Source organism: Drosophila gunungcola (assembly GCF_025200985.1).
Source record: "Drosophila gunungcola strain Sukarami chromosome 2L unlocalized genomic scaffold, Dgunungcola_SK_2 000008F, whole genome shotgun sequence".
Taxonomy (NCBI): Eukaryota; Metazoa; Arthropoda; class Insecta; order Diptera; family Drosophilidae; genus Drosophila; species Drosophila gunungcola.
This window is the reverse complement of record NW_026453163.1, coordinates 1,560,949-1,577,948: the sequence shown is the minus strand read 5'-3', so window position 1 is coordinate 1,577,948 and position 17,000 is coordinate 1,560,949. Positions and strand designations below refer to the sequence as shown.

Genomic DNA, 17,000 nt, shown 5'->3' with positions numbered 1-17,000 from the left:
TAGCTTTGCTGTTTGCTAATTTTTTGTTTCTTAGCACTGGTTTATTATTTCAGAGCTACGATTTAAATTTTATTAAAATCGGACGATAATTTCAGTCAGAAGTTTGCAACGCAGTGAAGGAGACATTTCCGACCCTATAAAGTATATATATTCTTGATCAGCATGTCTGTCCGTCCGTCTGTCCGTACGTCTGTCTGTCTGTCCGTTTCTACGCAAACTAGTCTCTCAGTTTTAAAGCTATCTGCATGAAACTTTCCCAAAAGTTGTCTTTCTATTGCAGGTAGTTTATAAGTCGGAACGAGCCGGATCGGACGACTATAGCATATAGCTCCCATAGGAACAATCGAAAAAATAAATAAAAAAAAATTATAACTGCTGTTTTTTAATTTTTTTTTCGTTCTTCGACATATAGTAATGGTTAAATATTTCAGAACTACGGTTTAAATTTAATCAAAATCGGACGACTATATCTTATAGCTCCCGTAGAAATAATAAAAATATATAAAATAACTATCTAATAATTGAGCTGCAAATCATCATAGCTTCAAGTAAATCTTAATTTTAATGTTTTCAAAAATATTTAATTCTTGCAATAGCTGCAAGGGTATATGAACTTCGTCTTGCCGAAGTTTTTTATTTAATTCTTGCAATTGCTGCAAGGGTATACGAACTTCGGCTTGCCGAAGTTTGCTTCCTTTATATACAGTTAAAAGTTTAAAACAATTTTATTTTTTTTATTTTGGTTATGTAAATATATATTTTTTTCCGATAAATATTTTTAATTTTGTTAAGCTATTTAGACCTAAATTTAGCTCATAAGCCAATTTTTTTTGTTTGAGAAACCGTCATTTTGTCAAAAATTATTATTTTGCTTATTTCTTCGATTAATTACTTAATTCAAAAAAATCATAACGACATCTCTTTGATTTTTAGATTTCGGAAGATTCAGTCCAAAGATATTGCGGTCACCGCAAAACGCCTTTTTGGAGAGGATTTCCCGGAGATTAGCTGAAGCTCCTTTTTAAATGACACCCGCCTTAAAGAAATTAAAACTCAAAATTTGTCAGTATTTAATATTTATTCCACAATTGCTATAAATTCTTACAACATTTCGCAGTTGTTCATATACTTGCAATATAATGTTATGGGATTGGCGCGTATGTATGGATGTGGAGCTGCGATAGAGTGTTAACACGTATTTTTGTGTCTGTGTGTGTTTAACATTGGTTACATTGACTTTAATGGTTTATTTTAAATAACTTTTACTTAACAGTAAATATTTATTTACGCATTTAACATTTTCGGGATTTGATATCTCGTTTGGTTTTTCCAATGCTTGTATTTAAACTATAGTGTTGGCAGCAAATACGCTGCAATATTTTGTTTATTCTTTATTTTTATTGTAATGCTTATTAAACAATTTGTTTATAAAAAAACTAATTACAAAAAGGCGTACACATTTATTCCACATAGTTTTCTTTTCATTTAATTACATGGTTGGCCTTTAAATGAAATGTTGTTTTAGAGTCAATTTCGATTTATTTACAATTTCCTTACGAAAGTAAAATTCTGTGCTATAAATTGACGATGGAATAGTCAAAGGTGCTTCTCGAAATGGTTACCTATATATCTTTCTTCTGCCATATTTACATATTAATATTCTGTTTTTGTTCACATAAGGTAACAGTGCGGTTTTTTTTTGTCATGCTGCTCTTCTCAATTAAATTCAAGCTTAATGGGCTTTGTGATTTCAGTTGCTAAATTTAAGATTAATGCTAGTCGGAGATATTTGCTAAAACAATTCAACTGCTGGGAGGCCCTTTGAGTCAGCAATAAATCAAAATCATACTTAGTGATTACACTCCCAAACCCTTACTTCCATAATTGGCTAGTTTAATTTACCCTAAATTTTAATTTTTCTTGTAGTGACCATTTTTTTTGGTTTTATTTTTGACTCTGAAATATTTGACAAGCATTAAACGTAAATATTTTGGAGCATAGTGAAAATTTAAACTAGTCACCAGTTTAACGCATGCTGCTGAAATTTGTAGTACTTCAGGGTCAATAATGTATAAAGGATTTATTTGCTTAAAGCAAAGCTTTTGCCATTGAAATGCTTACACGACCAAATCCGTTGAAAAACATTGCGGTCTGTTGTTTGTCGGTTAATTAGGAAGGGAGATCCTGCCTTAGACAGATCTTAATATTCATGTTTTCTTGATCCAAAATTCATTTTATTCACACTTTATGGTTTCGGAAAATGTTTATAAATTATACTTAGGTTTTCATTTAAGTTGTAAAAGTTTAAAATGTGTAAAACTGCATGCAGTGCTAACAAGGACTTCCACAAATGACATTTTCCAGGCTTACATAGAAATCTGTTTCTGTAGTGTTTACAAATTTAGCTTAAGTGCTAGAAACATAATACAAAATAGGATTTGAGTTCGAGGTAATGTCAAGAATAGTGTCATAAGATGCTTAAGAGATGGCGGGTAGATCTTGTTGCCATATTTTTGGTGTATACAATTTAAATTTATTACAAGGCTTTTCTTCAGCGATAAAGTGGTGTTGTGATAATTGTTGGATTGTCTTTTTTATATGAGTGCACGAAAGCTTTTGGGAGCGACATTCTTGCGCTTAATAAATCGGTGCCTATATTATAAAAACAAAAAAGGTATTTAATACGGATCCCCAACGTTGTGGCCAAACTTATTAATGTCAAGCAATACCAAAAATATTATGTCTCTTTTTAGGCAAATTCAAGCAAGAGAGTTTAGAAAAGGGCCTTTCGCTGTTTTGTCAAGTAAACTTACAGTTTTACTACATTTGCAACTTAAATGAATCCCCTTCATTTTCGTTAAATCCAACAAATATATTTAACTAGTGTATTCCCTCGACTCCATACAAATTCAAAGTGAATTCACGTTAGTGCGGGTATGGCTGGCAATACATACATAAGGATAAGTTTAACTTTATATCTTTCTATAGTTCGTTAGATTTACGGTACTTAGAGTAATTGCTTGCAGAATTCGTAAATTTCTAGCTCATTTGGTAGGCCGCAGCGGAGCTAATGGAATATATATTGATTGGGCTGCTGCTGAGGCTGCTGGCAGGATCCGCAGCACTTCTCCTTGTAGCGATGCAGTCGACACAGGCCCATGGCACGGGCGTTGCGGCAATAGCGCGAGGAATCGCGACAGTGCAGCGAGGCCGAGGAAGACGCTGCAGATGATCAATCGGAAACATTAGCGGTAATCCAATTAATTCACACAGTAAGAAGATTTTTTAAGATCAAATAGCGGACAATATTTTGAATGTAAACTTATAAATTGTAATCGTTAATTCTTTCGGGTAAAAATGTTTAACTTAACTTGCGGTAAAGCTGACGGATAACCGACATGTAGACAGGCGGCTCTCCTGCTGATCATTCTCAATCATTATTAACTTTATAGCATCATTATTTCCTCTTCACTGCGTTGCAAACTTATGGGTAAAATTGTAAAACCCTTTGGAAGTCAAATAGTTTCTGGGGGATGGAACACAAATCTCAAGGGTCCTGGAATCACCTATTAAGGTAGCACAGCGACTGAACTTTCTAATTATATTATGTATTTAAGAACATGAAAGCTCATTTTGGAATTTATACTCTTTTTATACCCTTGTAATGGGTGTTATAATTTCATTCACAAGTTTGCAACGCAGTGAAGGAGACATTTCCGACCCTATAAAGTATATATATTCTTTATCACTCGGAGAGTCAATCTAAAGCTATTTGTATTAAACTTTCGCAAAAGTTGCCTTGTTGCAGTATAGTATATAATAGAAATAGAAACAATCGGAAAAAATCTAAAAAGTTATAACTTTGCTGTTTTTTAATTTTATTTTATTTCTTCGCTATACAGAAATGGTTTATTTTTTCGAATTATGGTTTAAATTTGATTAAAATCTGACGACTATGTCATATAGCACCAATAGAAAAAATCGGAATATTAAACAAAAATAAATTAAAAATTTGAACTTTCCATGGTTTAATAATACAGAATTACGCTTGTCGAAATCGGAAGAAGATCGAATAAATGAGCTTAAAATCATCCTAGCTTCATGTTTTTTTAAAATTAGACGCCTAGATGTTTTAAGGAATATTTAATTTTTAGCTGCAATGGTATATAATCTTTGGCTTTCCGAAGTTTTCTTAACTTCTTGTTTAAGATTTATCCATAGATACTCACACTTGGCCTGGCATGGCGGACTTTTGCAGACCTTCATAACCGCTGGGCGGGGCTGGTGCTTGCACACGTTGCCCGCTGGCCGACGACTGCCATACCATACGCACTGCAGGATGCGGTACTTGATGCCCTGACGGCCGCACGGCGCATTGCACTGCGGGGGTAAGGGACAAATAAATACCTGACACGGCTGATACAGGAATCGGGACTCACCTCGGACCAGGACTCCACGCGCCAAACACCCTTGCAGCGTTCGTTGTAGCAGTCCTGCCGCATCGACGGACGCTCGTACTCGTCGCACGCACTTCCCAGTGTGCCGTTGTCGTAGCGGCAAGTCACCTCGCGGCGCTGCACGGCCGTATTCCTGCCGTGGCAGCGGGACCGCTGGCAGGGCGTCCACTCGGCCTTGCTCCACTGCGGACAGGCCTCGTTGCCGCAGCTCTGGAACGAGTCGGGCAGCTCCAGGCCGTGGGCGGTGCACTCTGAATTATCCACGACATGGTTTTCGGTGTCGCCAATGCTGCTGTTGGAGCTCCTGGCATCTGGCAATCGCTGGCAGCCCACCGTGCGCCGCTGGGGGAATAATGGAAAAAATGAGTAAGACTCCATTATGGTATTCCACTGACTCGTAAAATAAGCGGTACTAAGACTCAGGCGTGGGGACCTATTCAAATATTTAATCCTGTTCTTGATTTTGAGGGGCTGGTGCAGCAAAAACCCAGAGTCCTGTCCAATTGGCTAATTATGGCACAAAAGTCGTTGGCTGCCTTGGGGCGCCGTTATCTTTCGATTTAATGATATTCTACTTGAGTAAAAGAATTTAATGTACTTTACCCAACCCATTATGAGTGCGATTCTAATAAATATCCTGTTCCGCTTTCACTTTCGAGTGTTTCACACAAATTCAAATCGGAATTCTGTTTGTTAGTCGTTGTCTTTAGGTATCATGACCACGAAAAATTTCTAAGGTAAAACATTTGCGTATCAAATTTAAGCAACGATAAACATTTAAATCTTTGAAGGTGTTTTATTTTGTCAAGTTTAAGTTTTTAAAACCAAGTCTACTCCACCTATATGAAAATAAAATATTTAATCAAAGGCAACAGTACGTATGAGTGATGAAGCCAATGCGCAGACCTTAAATCGAATTTTGTTTTTGCTTTTTAAGCCCTCTAACATATGCCTGACATTGCAGGATTCGATAATCACTATTTAAAGGGTGCCCCACAGTGGTCCTGGCAGCTCCCCAGCAACCACTTCACTCACCTGCAATCCGCTGCCAGCTGCTCCACATTCCTGGGAGCACTTGGACCACTCGCCCAGGAGCCATTTGTAGACGAAGCCACCGTTCTCGAGGATCGGCACCGCCGTCGTCGTGGCAGCCGCTGCAGTTTCCCATCGAGCGTGCGGCATGTGGGGCATGATGTCTTCCACCTCGGCTTCCGCCCGTCCCTCTGACTCTGGGCGGGAATCGGTGCGCATGAGTCCTGCCTCGGTGTGCAGCTCCTTGGTCAGCACACGCATCGGCTCGTCCTGCTCAAAGTGGGGGCCTTCCAAATCGAGGCCGTACTTAAGCGCCTCGCCTTGCAGTATGTGCTGGCCACGCGAGTCCTTGAAACGCTGCAGCGGCCATAGCAACTGTGGGCGGGATATTCGTTAGCTTCACTGTATGAAAATTCACATATGCATCTCAGGGCCCGAGCCAGTCGGGTTTGTTGTTCGATATGCTGGGCTAAACTTCAGTGCTCAACGGCCGCAGCGTTTCCACTTCCGTTTCCGCTTTCCTAACTTCCATCGCATTCCACTGCCGCGCATGCATTGGTATTGGTATGTTCAAGGAAGGTGGAAAGGCGGATAGGAGGGATGTTTCATGCATGCACACTTGAATTACCTTCATCAATTGCTTCACGTCGACTGACTACGAATTGCGAAATCCGATTAGCCACTGAACCTACGAACAGCATCCCCAACGCCTACATTCGCCCTCTAATTTCCCCTTTTGCGAGTGTCGAAAATTTGAATACCAAATGCAGTCGTGGGTTTTTCGTCCGAAAATTCTCGTTTGTCGGTTGTTTTAAGCCGTGTTTCTGTGGGCACTTTAAAATCCCTGCTGTAAATGATGGCATATGAACTTCCTAGCTTGCCTAATAGAGGGTTAAAAAGTTTATTGCAGGGACTAAATCATAAACCATTATTATTGAGGTTTTTTTTTTGCTCAGAAGCAGACAATATTCTTAAGTTTTATAAAAAGAAAAAAAAACGTATATATAGATAGATTGAGAGGATTGCACACACTCAAAAAAACCAAAGTTAAAGCATTTGTTTCATCTCGAATATTAAATTTTAGCAAAGAAAAACATACAATAAAAAAAATGTAAGTAAAACCATGTAATTTTCATCACTTAGCGATTAATTTTTGTTAATTTTTTTTTATTTCTTCGCATTTTCTACTCTTCTATATTGTATATATTTTGTAAAGTCATTTACTATGAATATTTCACTTATATGCTATATACCCTAAATAAAATATTCAAAGGCATTAATAGTTTTTCAAAGGCTTGGTAGCCGTTTCGACTTTTAAAAAAATATTTGAACAAGCCACTGAATGTTGAATAAATTCCTGAGTTTAATCTTTGAACGTAAGCAAATTCAAACACAAACGGCATCGTAAGTTCAAATTTTTGGAATGTCCTAAAGTCTCATAATTTCGTGTGTGGCACGAACCTAACAGTCTTACCCCAAAAATTGTCATTTGCACTGTGACTCTGTGGGCCATTTCCCTTTGCAGATGCCTCTGAACTCATTGTCGAACACCATGGTCCTGCCAACGTCAACATCGTTTCTCTGGTCGTTTGCATTTACAGCTGCCCAGAGCCATGCCGCAGCCGGATTGGGTGGGTCTGGTTAGGCTGTGGGCCGAATCGAGTCGGAGGCACACAAAGATGATTTCCCAAGTGCCACTTGAAACCGACAAATGCGCTTGCATAGCTTCTGTTGTTGCTGCATTGTTGGCTGCATCTGCTGCGCTTTTATTTGCCGCCCCCTTTGTCATTTGCTAGCCAACAAGCATCTAGCAGGGAGCGACAATGACAATGACGCCTTCGCCGAAGCCTCCATTGGCTTTCATTGTTGTCGCCGCAATCGGAATCGTTGCCTGTTGTTCCTGCGTTGCTGCCTGGCTCTTGTCAATATTGCAGCATTTTCAAGGGGCACAATTGGAATTTTGGGGCCTGCTTGCCAGGCCAACCCAATCCTCATACGATTACTGCCAGCGTTCCGCCTGTGCAACTTTAATTAGCACACAGTTCTTGCCCAGTTTTTGCCCAACAAAGCAGTCAGGTTATTGTTTCAAAATTTAATGGCAATTTGGTAGATACATAGACCGGAAGTGTGGTTGCAGTTTCTGCCTGAATTAACAGAAGTCTTCTCTGAACTGGAACCTCTTCACTTGGGAACGGAGAGGAGTAAATGGGTAAGTTAAGATCTGACGTCCACTTGATTTTACATTGTTTTATTTTTAAAGGAAAAAATCTACTTGCTCATGACATGGAAAAAAGTAGGCAAACTAGTTCATATTCCGTGAATAACATCCCAATTTAGTCGGTAGATTGTTTTGGGTATTATTAACTATATAATGCATTATCTTACATCAAGTTTCAATTTTGTAGTGCAGTGTCCAATGGTCAGCATGGTAAGCAAACATCGCAAGTTATACTTTATAAATATATGCACTACAATATCTAACTTTGACGGTTAATTATGTGCTAAAGTTTCAACGACTTCCAGTCGCTATATCCGTCCCAGGATTTTACTTTATTCAATATATTCAGCACAGACTCATTAGCAAGTTTTGCCAACACACACACGGCTCACATTGGACCACGCACATCGTTAAAGTCTCACGCCTGACAGGCGAACCCAACGCTGGCGGAGACAGCCCTTAACCAAACCGATCTGAAGTAAGCCCAGCCCAACCAGAACCCAACCAGAACCCAACCAGAACCCAACCAAACCAAACCAAATCAAAGAGAAGCGAGCCACGAAGCATTGCAGTTCCGACTGAAATGTGTGTCATTTCGTTTAATTTACGTTAAAATGTTACCAGCAATATAAAAAAAGCCGCTTTCGGAAAACAAATGCAGCGAAGTTGCAGCAAATGGCATGGAGTTTAAGTGGAGCGCGGCTAAAATGCCTCAGAGGCTGAAACCAGCGGATGCTGCATCCTACATCCTGTAGCCTCTCACCCTGCCATTAATAAATAGTTGCAATCAAAATTAAAAGCGAGCAATTGCTGGCGCATTTTGCTTGTTTTAAATCGTTTACGCCCGACATGACGTATATGTGGCACCAGCAGGCCAGCCGCCAAAAGGGCGTGCCATGGCGTAAAGGACCCCGGTCTGCGGATATTTATTATCGCGCTTTGACGCGTCTCAGGCCAAACCAGATCTAAACGCAACCAACCCCACACAAATTTAATGCTTGGGGCGAATAAAAATAAATAATTTGTTGAGAGTGGGCTTAGCATAATATAATTAATGTCCTAATGTTGGGTCATAAATTATGGCCGCCGAAAGACGAAGTCAGACTGCATTTACTTAGCTAATTAGGAATACGCAAAGCACAAAGCAAACTAAGCCATACTGGGCTCGGACAAACTAGATAGCCCGGTTCAATTCAAATCATTTCCATTCTGCAAGCTAATCAATGAAATAGTTTAGGTGCCAGCTCAGTATCCATGGAAATCCGCAGCCCAGCGGACAATCATCGGCCTTATTAGCAAGAGGATGCCGGCACAGAGCTGCTAATGAACAGCTCTCGACAGTTCGCAGACAACAATGCAATTAAACATGAAATGGCCAGGACTTGCATTCATAGATATCCCACGGGATGGAATGGAAGCGAAATGGACGTTTATGGCATCGATAAATGACCTAACACTTTGACTTGAAAGTCTGTGGCTTGGTTGGCCAAATGATTTCTATTGTGCTCGGATGAATGAAAAGATTAAGGATGCCTTCCTAATTTAATTAGCTAATCAGGTAAACTATAATTAGAATCCTAAGTATATTTATTCTCTATTCATCTGAATGTGATTAAGTTTTTGCCAACACTCGAGACATACCACGGCTATGATTATAAAATGATTGAAGGAAAACCGAAAGTAATTTTATTCCTTCCCAACAACCTATTAAACTCAACAATTCGCCGTCGGAGAAAAACAGGTATTTGGACCTCCGTTGTCTTCGTTAGCATCTGCAAATGACACTTAACATTCTCTATTCTCTTTTGTCGAATGCGATTTTTGCAAGTATTCAAACTGAAAAACACATGGGGTAAGATTTTTTTTTATTTTTGCAAAGACAAAACTCACAGCTCTTGATAAGCATTTTAATTGGTGCTAAGATTAAGATAGGAAAATGTTTCGATTTGAAGACAATCACAAAAATCTAATTCACGCTACAGAGACAGAAGTAAATCACTTTAAAGTGTTATGTATTGATTGGTCTTCATATCTGTCACATGCGATTCAATTTGTTTTAAAATATTGGTTAAAATATATTTATTTTTAATTTTGTATATAAGATAAATTTCTTGTAAAAATTTTTGTCTACCAAATCGGTTGATAAGAACTGGAAATATTAAATAATTTAATTATTTATATTAGGTAAGAATATATTTTTAATTTTTAAATGACGGTTGCCGACGTCAGATATCCTAATAATACGGCATAAGTTTTTTCCCGATTTTTGACTCCACTATCTCCAAGTAATCAACCGTCAGGGAAATAAAAATAAATAAATAAATGGAAATCCTTCTATTTGAACATTAATAAGAGAAACAATAAAAGATGCAAATCTTTTTAATAAGAATTTTAAGTGTTGCTTTGTATTTGCAGCCTTAGTTTTTGCAACAGACATATCAAAAACTTTGATATTAAATGAATACCTTAATCCCTGCCGAAAACCTCTGCGGGCCCCAATAATAAAACTATAAGAATTCGTTGACTCCTAATAAAACTGAAGAAAAATACGGCAAATATCACTAGGCTAATTCAGTTTTACCGAAAACAATTTTCAATTTATTGTGATTAATGTGCAAATAAAGCTTATATGCTTATGCCATATCTCTAAGGCCAATGCCAATCAAGATCATATTTCATAGATGCTGCAATTCATAAGTGGGCGAGCTTTTACGCCTGCATAACTCCAATTGCCAGTATAAGCACTTTGCATTGCATTAAAGGATCATAAAGTTCGACATTATCGTGGTTTCATGGGGACTGAATAAAAATTCAAATATATTTTATATCTGTGCGAAATTATAAATATGGGCGGTCACCCGCTAGAAAAGCGGCAGAGGGAGGATGCGGATGTTGCAAGAGTTAATCATGTCGCCGCAAACTTTCACCCCAAATTGTTTTATTGTCCCCCGCACACAAATATTTAGGACAGATGGCATATGCGACAGGATAAGTGTGAATCTGCCGGCTTTAAAGCCACAGAATATTTTTTGTGGCTTGCCTGTTGGTGGCTCACCACGAGAAATTGCAACAAAAATGTTACCAAATTAGTTGTAATCGTTCCCTCCATTTGGCTCATTGTATATGGGTGGCGCAATTTTCCGGTAACTAGTTTTGATAAATGCCGCTTGAAAGTGTCGCCCTATTAATATACCCTCCAGGCACCAAAAATTATTATCGCATACTGCGATGGACCCGTCTACTCAACTTTGCCGACAGTTTAGATTTCGGTCGGTTCTTCCCTTCCCCCGTACTTTAAGTAAAAGTTTTTCATCTGCTGAATAGTGGTTTTATTACTGGCTACTGCAGAACAATACAGTATAGTAAAGCAGAAAATATTTTAATGTGGTTAAGTATTGCCAGCTTTTTTTAAAAATGAAAAACTCTCAAACAAATTAAGTTATATGTGTATTAAAAATATTTGATAAACACTGGCTCTTATTCATGCATATAAAAATGTATATTTTAAATTATTTAATATTTAATACAATGCATATTAAATTTCAGGATTTAATATAATAATGTAGAAAATATTAGATTTTAAATAGTTTTGATCAAAATGCATTTTATTAACGTGGTTTTAAAATTAAATTAATTTTCAGATATGTGCTACATACTTTTCAACAAACACAACAACCTTTTACTCTACAAGTATTTTTTACATTTTGACAGAACTCAGTTCAGAAAATTAGCTGCTGATGCCCATTTTATCTATGAACTTCTCGAATGCTTAGTTGCAGAATATCCGAGCTGGTCCCGACGGCTTTATTTATTTTCTATTGCGTTACAAATTTCAGTTAGAAAACCACGGGTTTGCAGGGCTCTCATGAGTTTGAAAACTTTCTGTTAGCAGGTGTATGGACAGCGACGCCATTTACTAATTATTATACCCTTGCAGAGGGAATTATAAAATTAGTTAGAAGTTTGAACCGCAGTGAATGAGACATTTCCGGCACATCTTGATCAACATGACGTTGCGTGTTGATATAGCCGCCTGACGTCAGTTTTTATATGGTTTGCGAGCTAAGTTTAGGAGCTAGATATTTAAAACTATCGATTTGGCTGTTTTTAGATTTAAGTATAAGTTGCTGGTTTTAACGCACAAATTTTTTTTCAGTAGTAACCTACACCTTTAAATTTAGTTGCCATCTATCTGTTTAACTGACCATACTGTTCTATGACGATTATTTGCCCAGAGTAGAAGATTGATTCTTGAAACTTTCCAAATCGTGTTTTCTTATGTGTACACTGATCACGAACATAAATGTTGCCGTTTGGACGACTATTTCCTCCCATAGGAACCATTATTTGATAAATTTAGATTTTTTAAGAACTATGCGTACATCTCTTTATTTTTTTCCCTGTTTAATGGTTTCAGTTCCATCGCTGGACTGCAAGGTATTACATTTTCGGCTTGCCAAAGTTAGCTCCCGTCCTCGCTTTCTAGCTAAAAGTTGTTGTTTGGCATTAGTTACATAACTTTAATACGGTGAAAGGGGAAATAGACCAAGTTAGAAAGGGCCAAAAGGGAGAATAAACTATTATATTAATAAAAAAGTTTATAAATTCTATATATATTTATGCATATGTATTTCACAAAACTTCTACGGACAGTTGACGACGCGAGTGGCACTTACCTAACCAACATATCAAACAACAAACCACCGTTCAGCTAGCGGCACTTCTGGTATAAATATTTGTTAGATTTAAATTAAAAATTAATTTATATATAAATGCCTACAATTAGTATATATAATTGGTTTAATTTAAATATTTCATAATATGAGTTTGTTTCGTGCAATGGACCAGCAAAACAAATATCAGTCTTAGGTTTTTCAAACTGGAAACTCAAATAAATTTAATTGTTTTAACGGATAAGTGAATGATGTGATCAAGAAATGATGATAAAATATAGAACACTTATAAAAGAAATTCTCTAATGACAGATCCAAGATTGCATTCTATGAATAAAGGAGACTTTAAAATAATTTTTTTTTGTACTGCTTATACCCTTGCAGACATTTTCGACCCTATAGGGTATATATATTCTTGATCAGCATCACTAGGAGAATCGATCTAGCCATGTCCGTCTGTCCGTCCGTCTGTCAGTCTGTCCGTCCGTTTCTACGCAAACTAGTCTCTCAGTTTTAAAGCAATCGCATGAAACTTTCCCAAAAGTTGTCTTTCTATTTCAGGTAGTACGGATCGGACGACTATAGCATATAGCTCCCAAAGGAACAATCGGAAAAAAAATTATAACCTTGCTGTTTTTTAATTTTAATTTTAGTTCTTCGACATATAGAAATGGTTAAATATTTCAGAATTACGGTTTAAATTTCATCAAAATCGGACGACTATATCATATAGCTCCCATAGAAACAATCGGAAAAATAAATAAAAAAAATTATAACTTTGTTGTTTTTTAATTTTTTTGTTAGTTCTTCGACATATAGTAATGATTAAATATTTCAGATCTACGGTTTAAATTTCAAAATCGGACGGCTATATCTTATAGCTCCCATAGAAACAATCGGATAAATAAAAAAAAATTTTCTTTAAATGTAACTTTTCTTTTTTGTAATTATTTTTAAATTCTTTTTGTCTTATTAATAATTTGACAGTTCAGAATAACGCTTTTAATTTTATGTAAATCGAAAAACGATGACGTATAGCTGCCATAGGAATTATGGAATCATTGAGCTGAAAATCATCATAGCTTCAATGTTTTTAAGCATATACACAAGTAAATCATAATTTTAATGTTTTCAAGAATATTTAATTTTTGCAATAGCTGCAAGAGTATATGAACTTCGGCTTGCCGAAGTTTGCTTCCTTTCTTGTTTTTTTTAAAATTTATTTTGTGCCATAAACAAAGTTTTATTTTTGTCATGTCATGCGCTTAAATTTGCAATGCAAGGGATACAAAATTAATTTATCGCATTCTTTATTCAAATGAATTGTTTTTTTAGTTTTATTCAGGGTACTTTAAATTCATTTGAATATGTTGATTATTTAAAAAAAAAACTTTTTGTTTTACAGATATTTATTGTAGTACTGATAAATTTGTTGATACAAAAATGTTCGTAATGGTAATGAAATGCAGGCTGTTTGATTTTTGACAATTCAAATTATATTTACTATCGAGCACACAAAAAATCTCTTGAAAAAAGCAGCGGTCCAATTTGTATGCACATTTTTGTTTATTTTGCTGAAAGGTTCAAATTTTCCAGCTTTTAAGTCAGGAGCATGCAACTTTTTCGGCCGGAGTTGACTTTGCTTTTTACGGTGGGGATGGAGCTAAAGCATCCTTTTTTTCCTATTATGCCAATTGTTTGCTCATTTTACAATGTATAAAATGCACAAAAAAAGCCAGAAAATAATGTCTTTGATGGCGGGCGCGCAAAAAGTTGCCTAAGGGCGAATAGCAGACGGAAGAGACGAAAATTTTACACAACATTTTTAATAAATATTACGCGATACCAATTTTACTGCCATTGGCTGGTAGGATATCAAGGTTATTAAGTAAACTGTTTACGCGCTCTGTGCTCGCCGAGAATAGAGTGAAAAGGTTTTAATATGTAGTAGAAATCAGGCAAAAGTTTTGTAGTTATTAGAAAGTTTTACCTACGTTGCATTTGTTATGTTTAGGATATGTTCGAAAGTGGTTCCCGTTTTGTTATTTTTGTATGTTGTTTGTGTTGTACAATATATTCAGAGGGCCCCCGAACAAACCGAACAGTAATAAAAAATATTGATGTTGGGATATGCAAAAAGAAAGACAAAGTTTATAAATCATTGTTGAGAGTGGGAAATATAAACACATGTGTTTAGTCCTTTACTATAAATAACAATGCAGTAAAAATGTAGAAATGTTTCAAAAACATGCATAGCTTTTAAATACTTAGTGGCAAGCTTATTTAAAACTAGAACTAATTAAAAAAAATATAGTTAATTTAAAAAAGTCTTTATTAAAAAAAAACGTTCTTACTTCCTTTGTAATTTAAACTCGGTAAGATTAAAAAAAAATGATTGAAATCAAGTGAATGTTGTGGCCGCGCTGCTTGTTGAATGCATAATGCACATTTCTCTTTACAATTTAAAAACGCCGTAACGATCGACCTTTCAACGTACAAAAATTTCGACATTACATTTTTTAACGAAAAATAATTAAGCATTCGACTAAATAAATACCCCTTTTAGAAGATTCTCGTTCGACCCGCTTCAACATTTTGTCAGGAAATTTTTTATTGCAGAGTGCCCAATAGTTTTGACAGCACTACTTTTTCAATGCCTTATATTAATTTTTATTTACAATTTTTATACGCTTATTCTCTAATCGACGGACATGTCGTTTATAGAATGCCTTATAGATAGCCAATTTAAGCAAAGTCACTGCAAATTCAACAATGCTGTCAAATAATGAAACATGCAAATCAAATAGATAATAACAGCAAACATGAGTACTACGACAAAGCTTGGCTTAGAAGTCTCGAATCAATGCAGCCAAGTTTCAGATTCGCTTGCACTGTCATATGACAAATTGCAACAACTGCTTGGCAAAGAGGGCCAATCAGCCTAAAGACAAATATGCAAACTTTGCCCAATTTAAATGCAGTATTTTGCCAATTTGCACGGCCTACGCCCCTGCCACGCCCACTCGAAGGGCACTAATTACACGCATGCAGGGCAAAGTTTGTGGAGGGCCAGGCGAAAGCACTTTACATACGATGAATGTGTGTGTCTCTTTGCAGAATTAATGAAATAAAACAAACAAACCAAAAGTCACTGAAATCAGGGTGAATAATTGCAAGGAGCAAAGGTAAGAACTGAATAAATTTAAATACAAAGAAAAACGAAATGTGTGTTCGCAGTCGAACAAAAAATAAGTGAGGCCCAGCAATTGCCGGTGAACGAGCCGAAATAATCGAATCGGAATCGGAATCGGAATCCGAATTGAACGAACCGAGGGATGCATAAAGGATGCGCCTCACCTGGAGATTGCTGAGCAGAGCCTGGAAATATGGCATGGCCAGCAGAGTCCTGGTGCGACTACTCCCGCTGCTGGCGCTCGCCGGCTGTGGAACCCTGTCCTGGGATTGCACTAATTGCGAATGCTGCAGATGCACGCCCACACACGCACAAACAGGTGGATTGGGATTGGGTTGGGTTGGGTTAAGGAAGAAATATGGCGAAAATAGTTATTAAGTGTGACGTTATTTATTAGCAATATTTTTTGGTTTAAAGTTATGGTTATGCTGATATGTGTGTAATATATTATAGGAGATTGTGGAGGGGCGAAAGATGGAGCTGATTTTGTTAGTGGAAACGGGGAGAATACTGGACAGCAATTAAAACGGTTCAACCTGAAAGCGAGTGCATTTAAATTTAGACCATTAAATACGAAATAAAACATTGTCAAGTCCGAAATGAGGACGAAATATGTTAATATGTCACCAGCTAGCCAAATTATAGAGCTTAGATGTTAGCTTAATAGTAAGTAATTACCCACTCATCCTTCACCACTAGCGAAGCCTTTTAAAATTCGAAAAAAAAAATAAAATCCAATCTTTATACATGGCTCAGCTCATTTATCAAAATTTTATCATGCCTTGACCATTACAAAATTTGCAATTTGAAATACAAATGAGGAAAACGAAAAACCTCCTATCGGCTAAAACTCAATCAAGGTATTTACGCTAACTCTTGGCTGCCTTGGCTATGACCCAAAATCCGGCCTCAGTATCCTTTGCCAGACAAACAGCAATTTGGCCAGGTAGTGTTGGCCTAGGCGACCAAAATCCAAATCGAATCCCTATAACTTCCCTCCCTCAACGAGGACAAAAGCAGGCCGTTCCCGCTACTCTGTGCCTCATCTATTGTTGTTTTCGAAGGGAAGGAATTGTAAAAGTTGTTTGCTTTACCTTTCTCTGCTTCAATCCACTCTGTGCCTAGCTGTGTTCGGTTCTATCCGGCCGGCAACTGAACGTATACGTAATTTCGCTCTAAAGCGCATTATATGTTTGGCCAGTCGAAAAAGATAGAGCCAGGAACAAACAAGATAGCCCGAGAGAAAGGGAGACAGATACAAATCTAAACTGCCAACAGTTGGCACAGATATTTATTCTGTTGATATGAGGCAACCCAAACGAAATGGGGAAAGCCAAGTGGAAAAACTATCAAATTACGTAGAAATTGACACAGGGCGAAAGGGAGCGACTGAGACCGCAAATCCAATACACAACGAAATTGTGTAA

General features: G+C 37.0%; 1 protein-coding gene across 8 annotated transcripts in view; it reads right to left on the bottom strand.

Annotated features, from left to right (window-relative positions):
• Window positions 1-1,440: 1,440 nt before the first annotated feature.
• The window catches only part of LOC128253448 (protein madd-4), a 67,597-nt gene continuing 52,037 nt past the window's right edge, over window positions 1,441-17,000 (bottom strand). For 3 of the 8 annotated variants that reach the window (XM_052981837.1, XM_052981839.1, XM_052981838.1), the window contains exons 16-20: window positions 15,738-15,860; window positions 5,493-5,864; window positions 4,440-4,799; window positions 4,232-4,380; window positions 1,441-3,222 (exon numbers count right to left, since the gene is read on the bottom strand). In XM_052981837.1, coding sequence (XP_052837797.1) covers window positions 3,045-3,222; window positions 4,232-4,380; window positions 4,440-4,799; window positions 5,493-5,864; window positions 15,738-15,860 — 1,182 coding nt within the window. In that variant the 3' untranslated portion in view covers window positions 1,441-3,044. The other 5 variants (XM_052981840.1, XM_052981841.1, XM_052981843.1 and 2 more) reach the window with 5 other exon arrangements.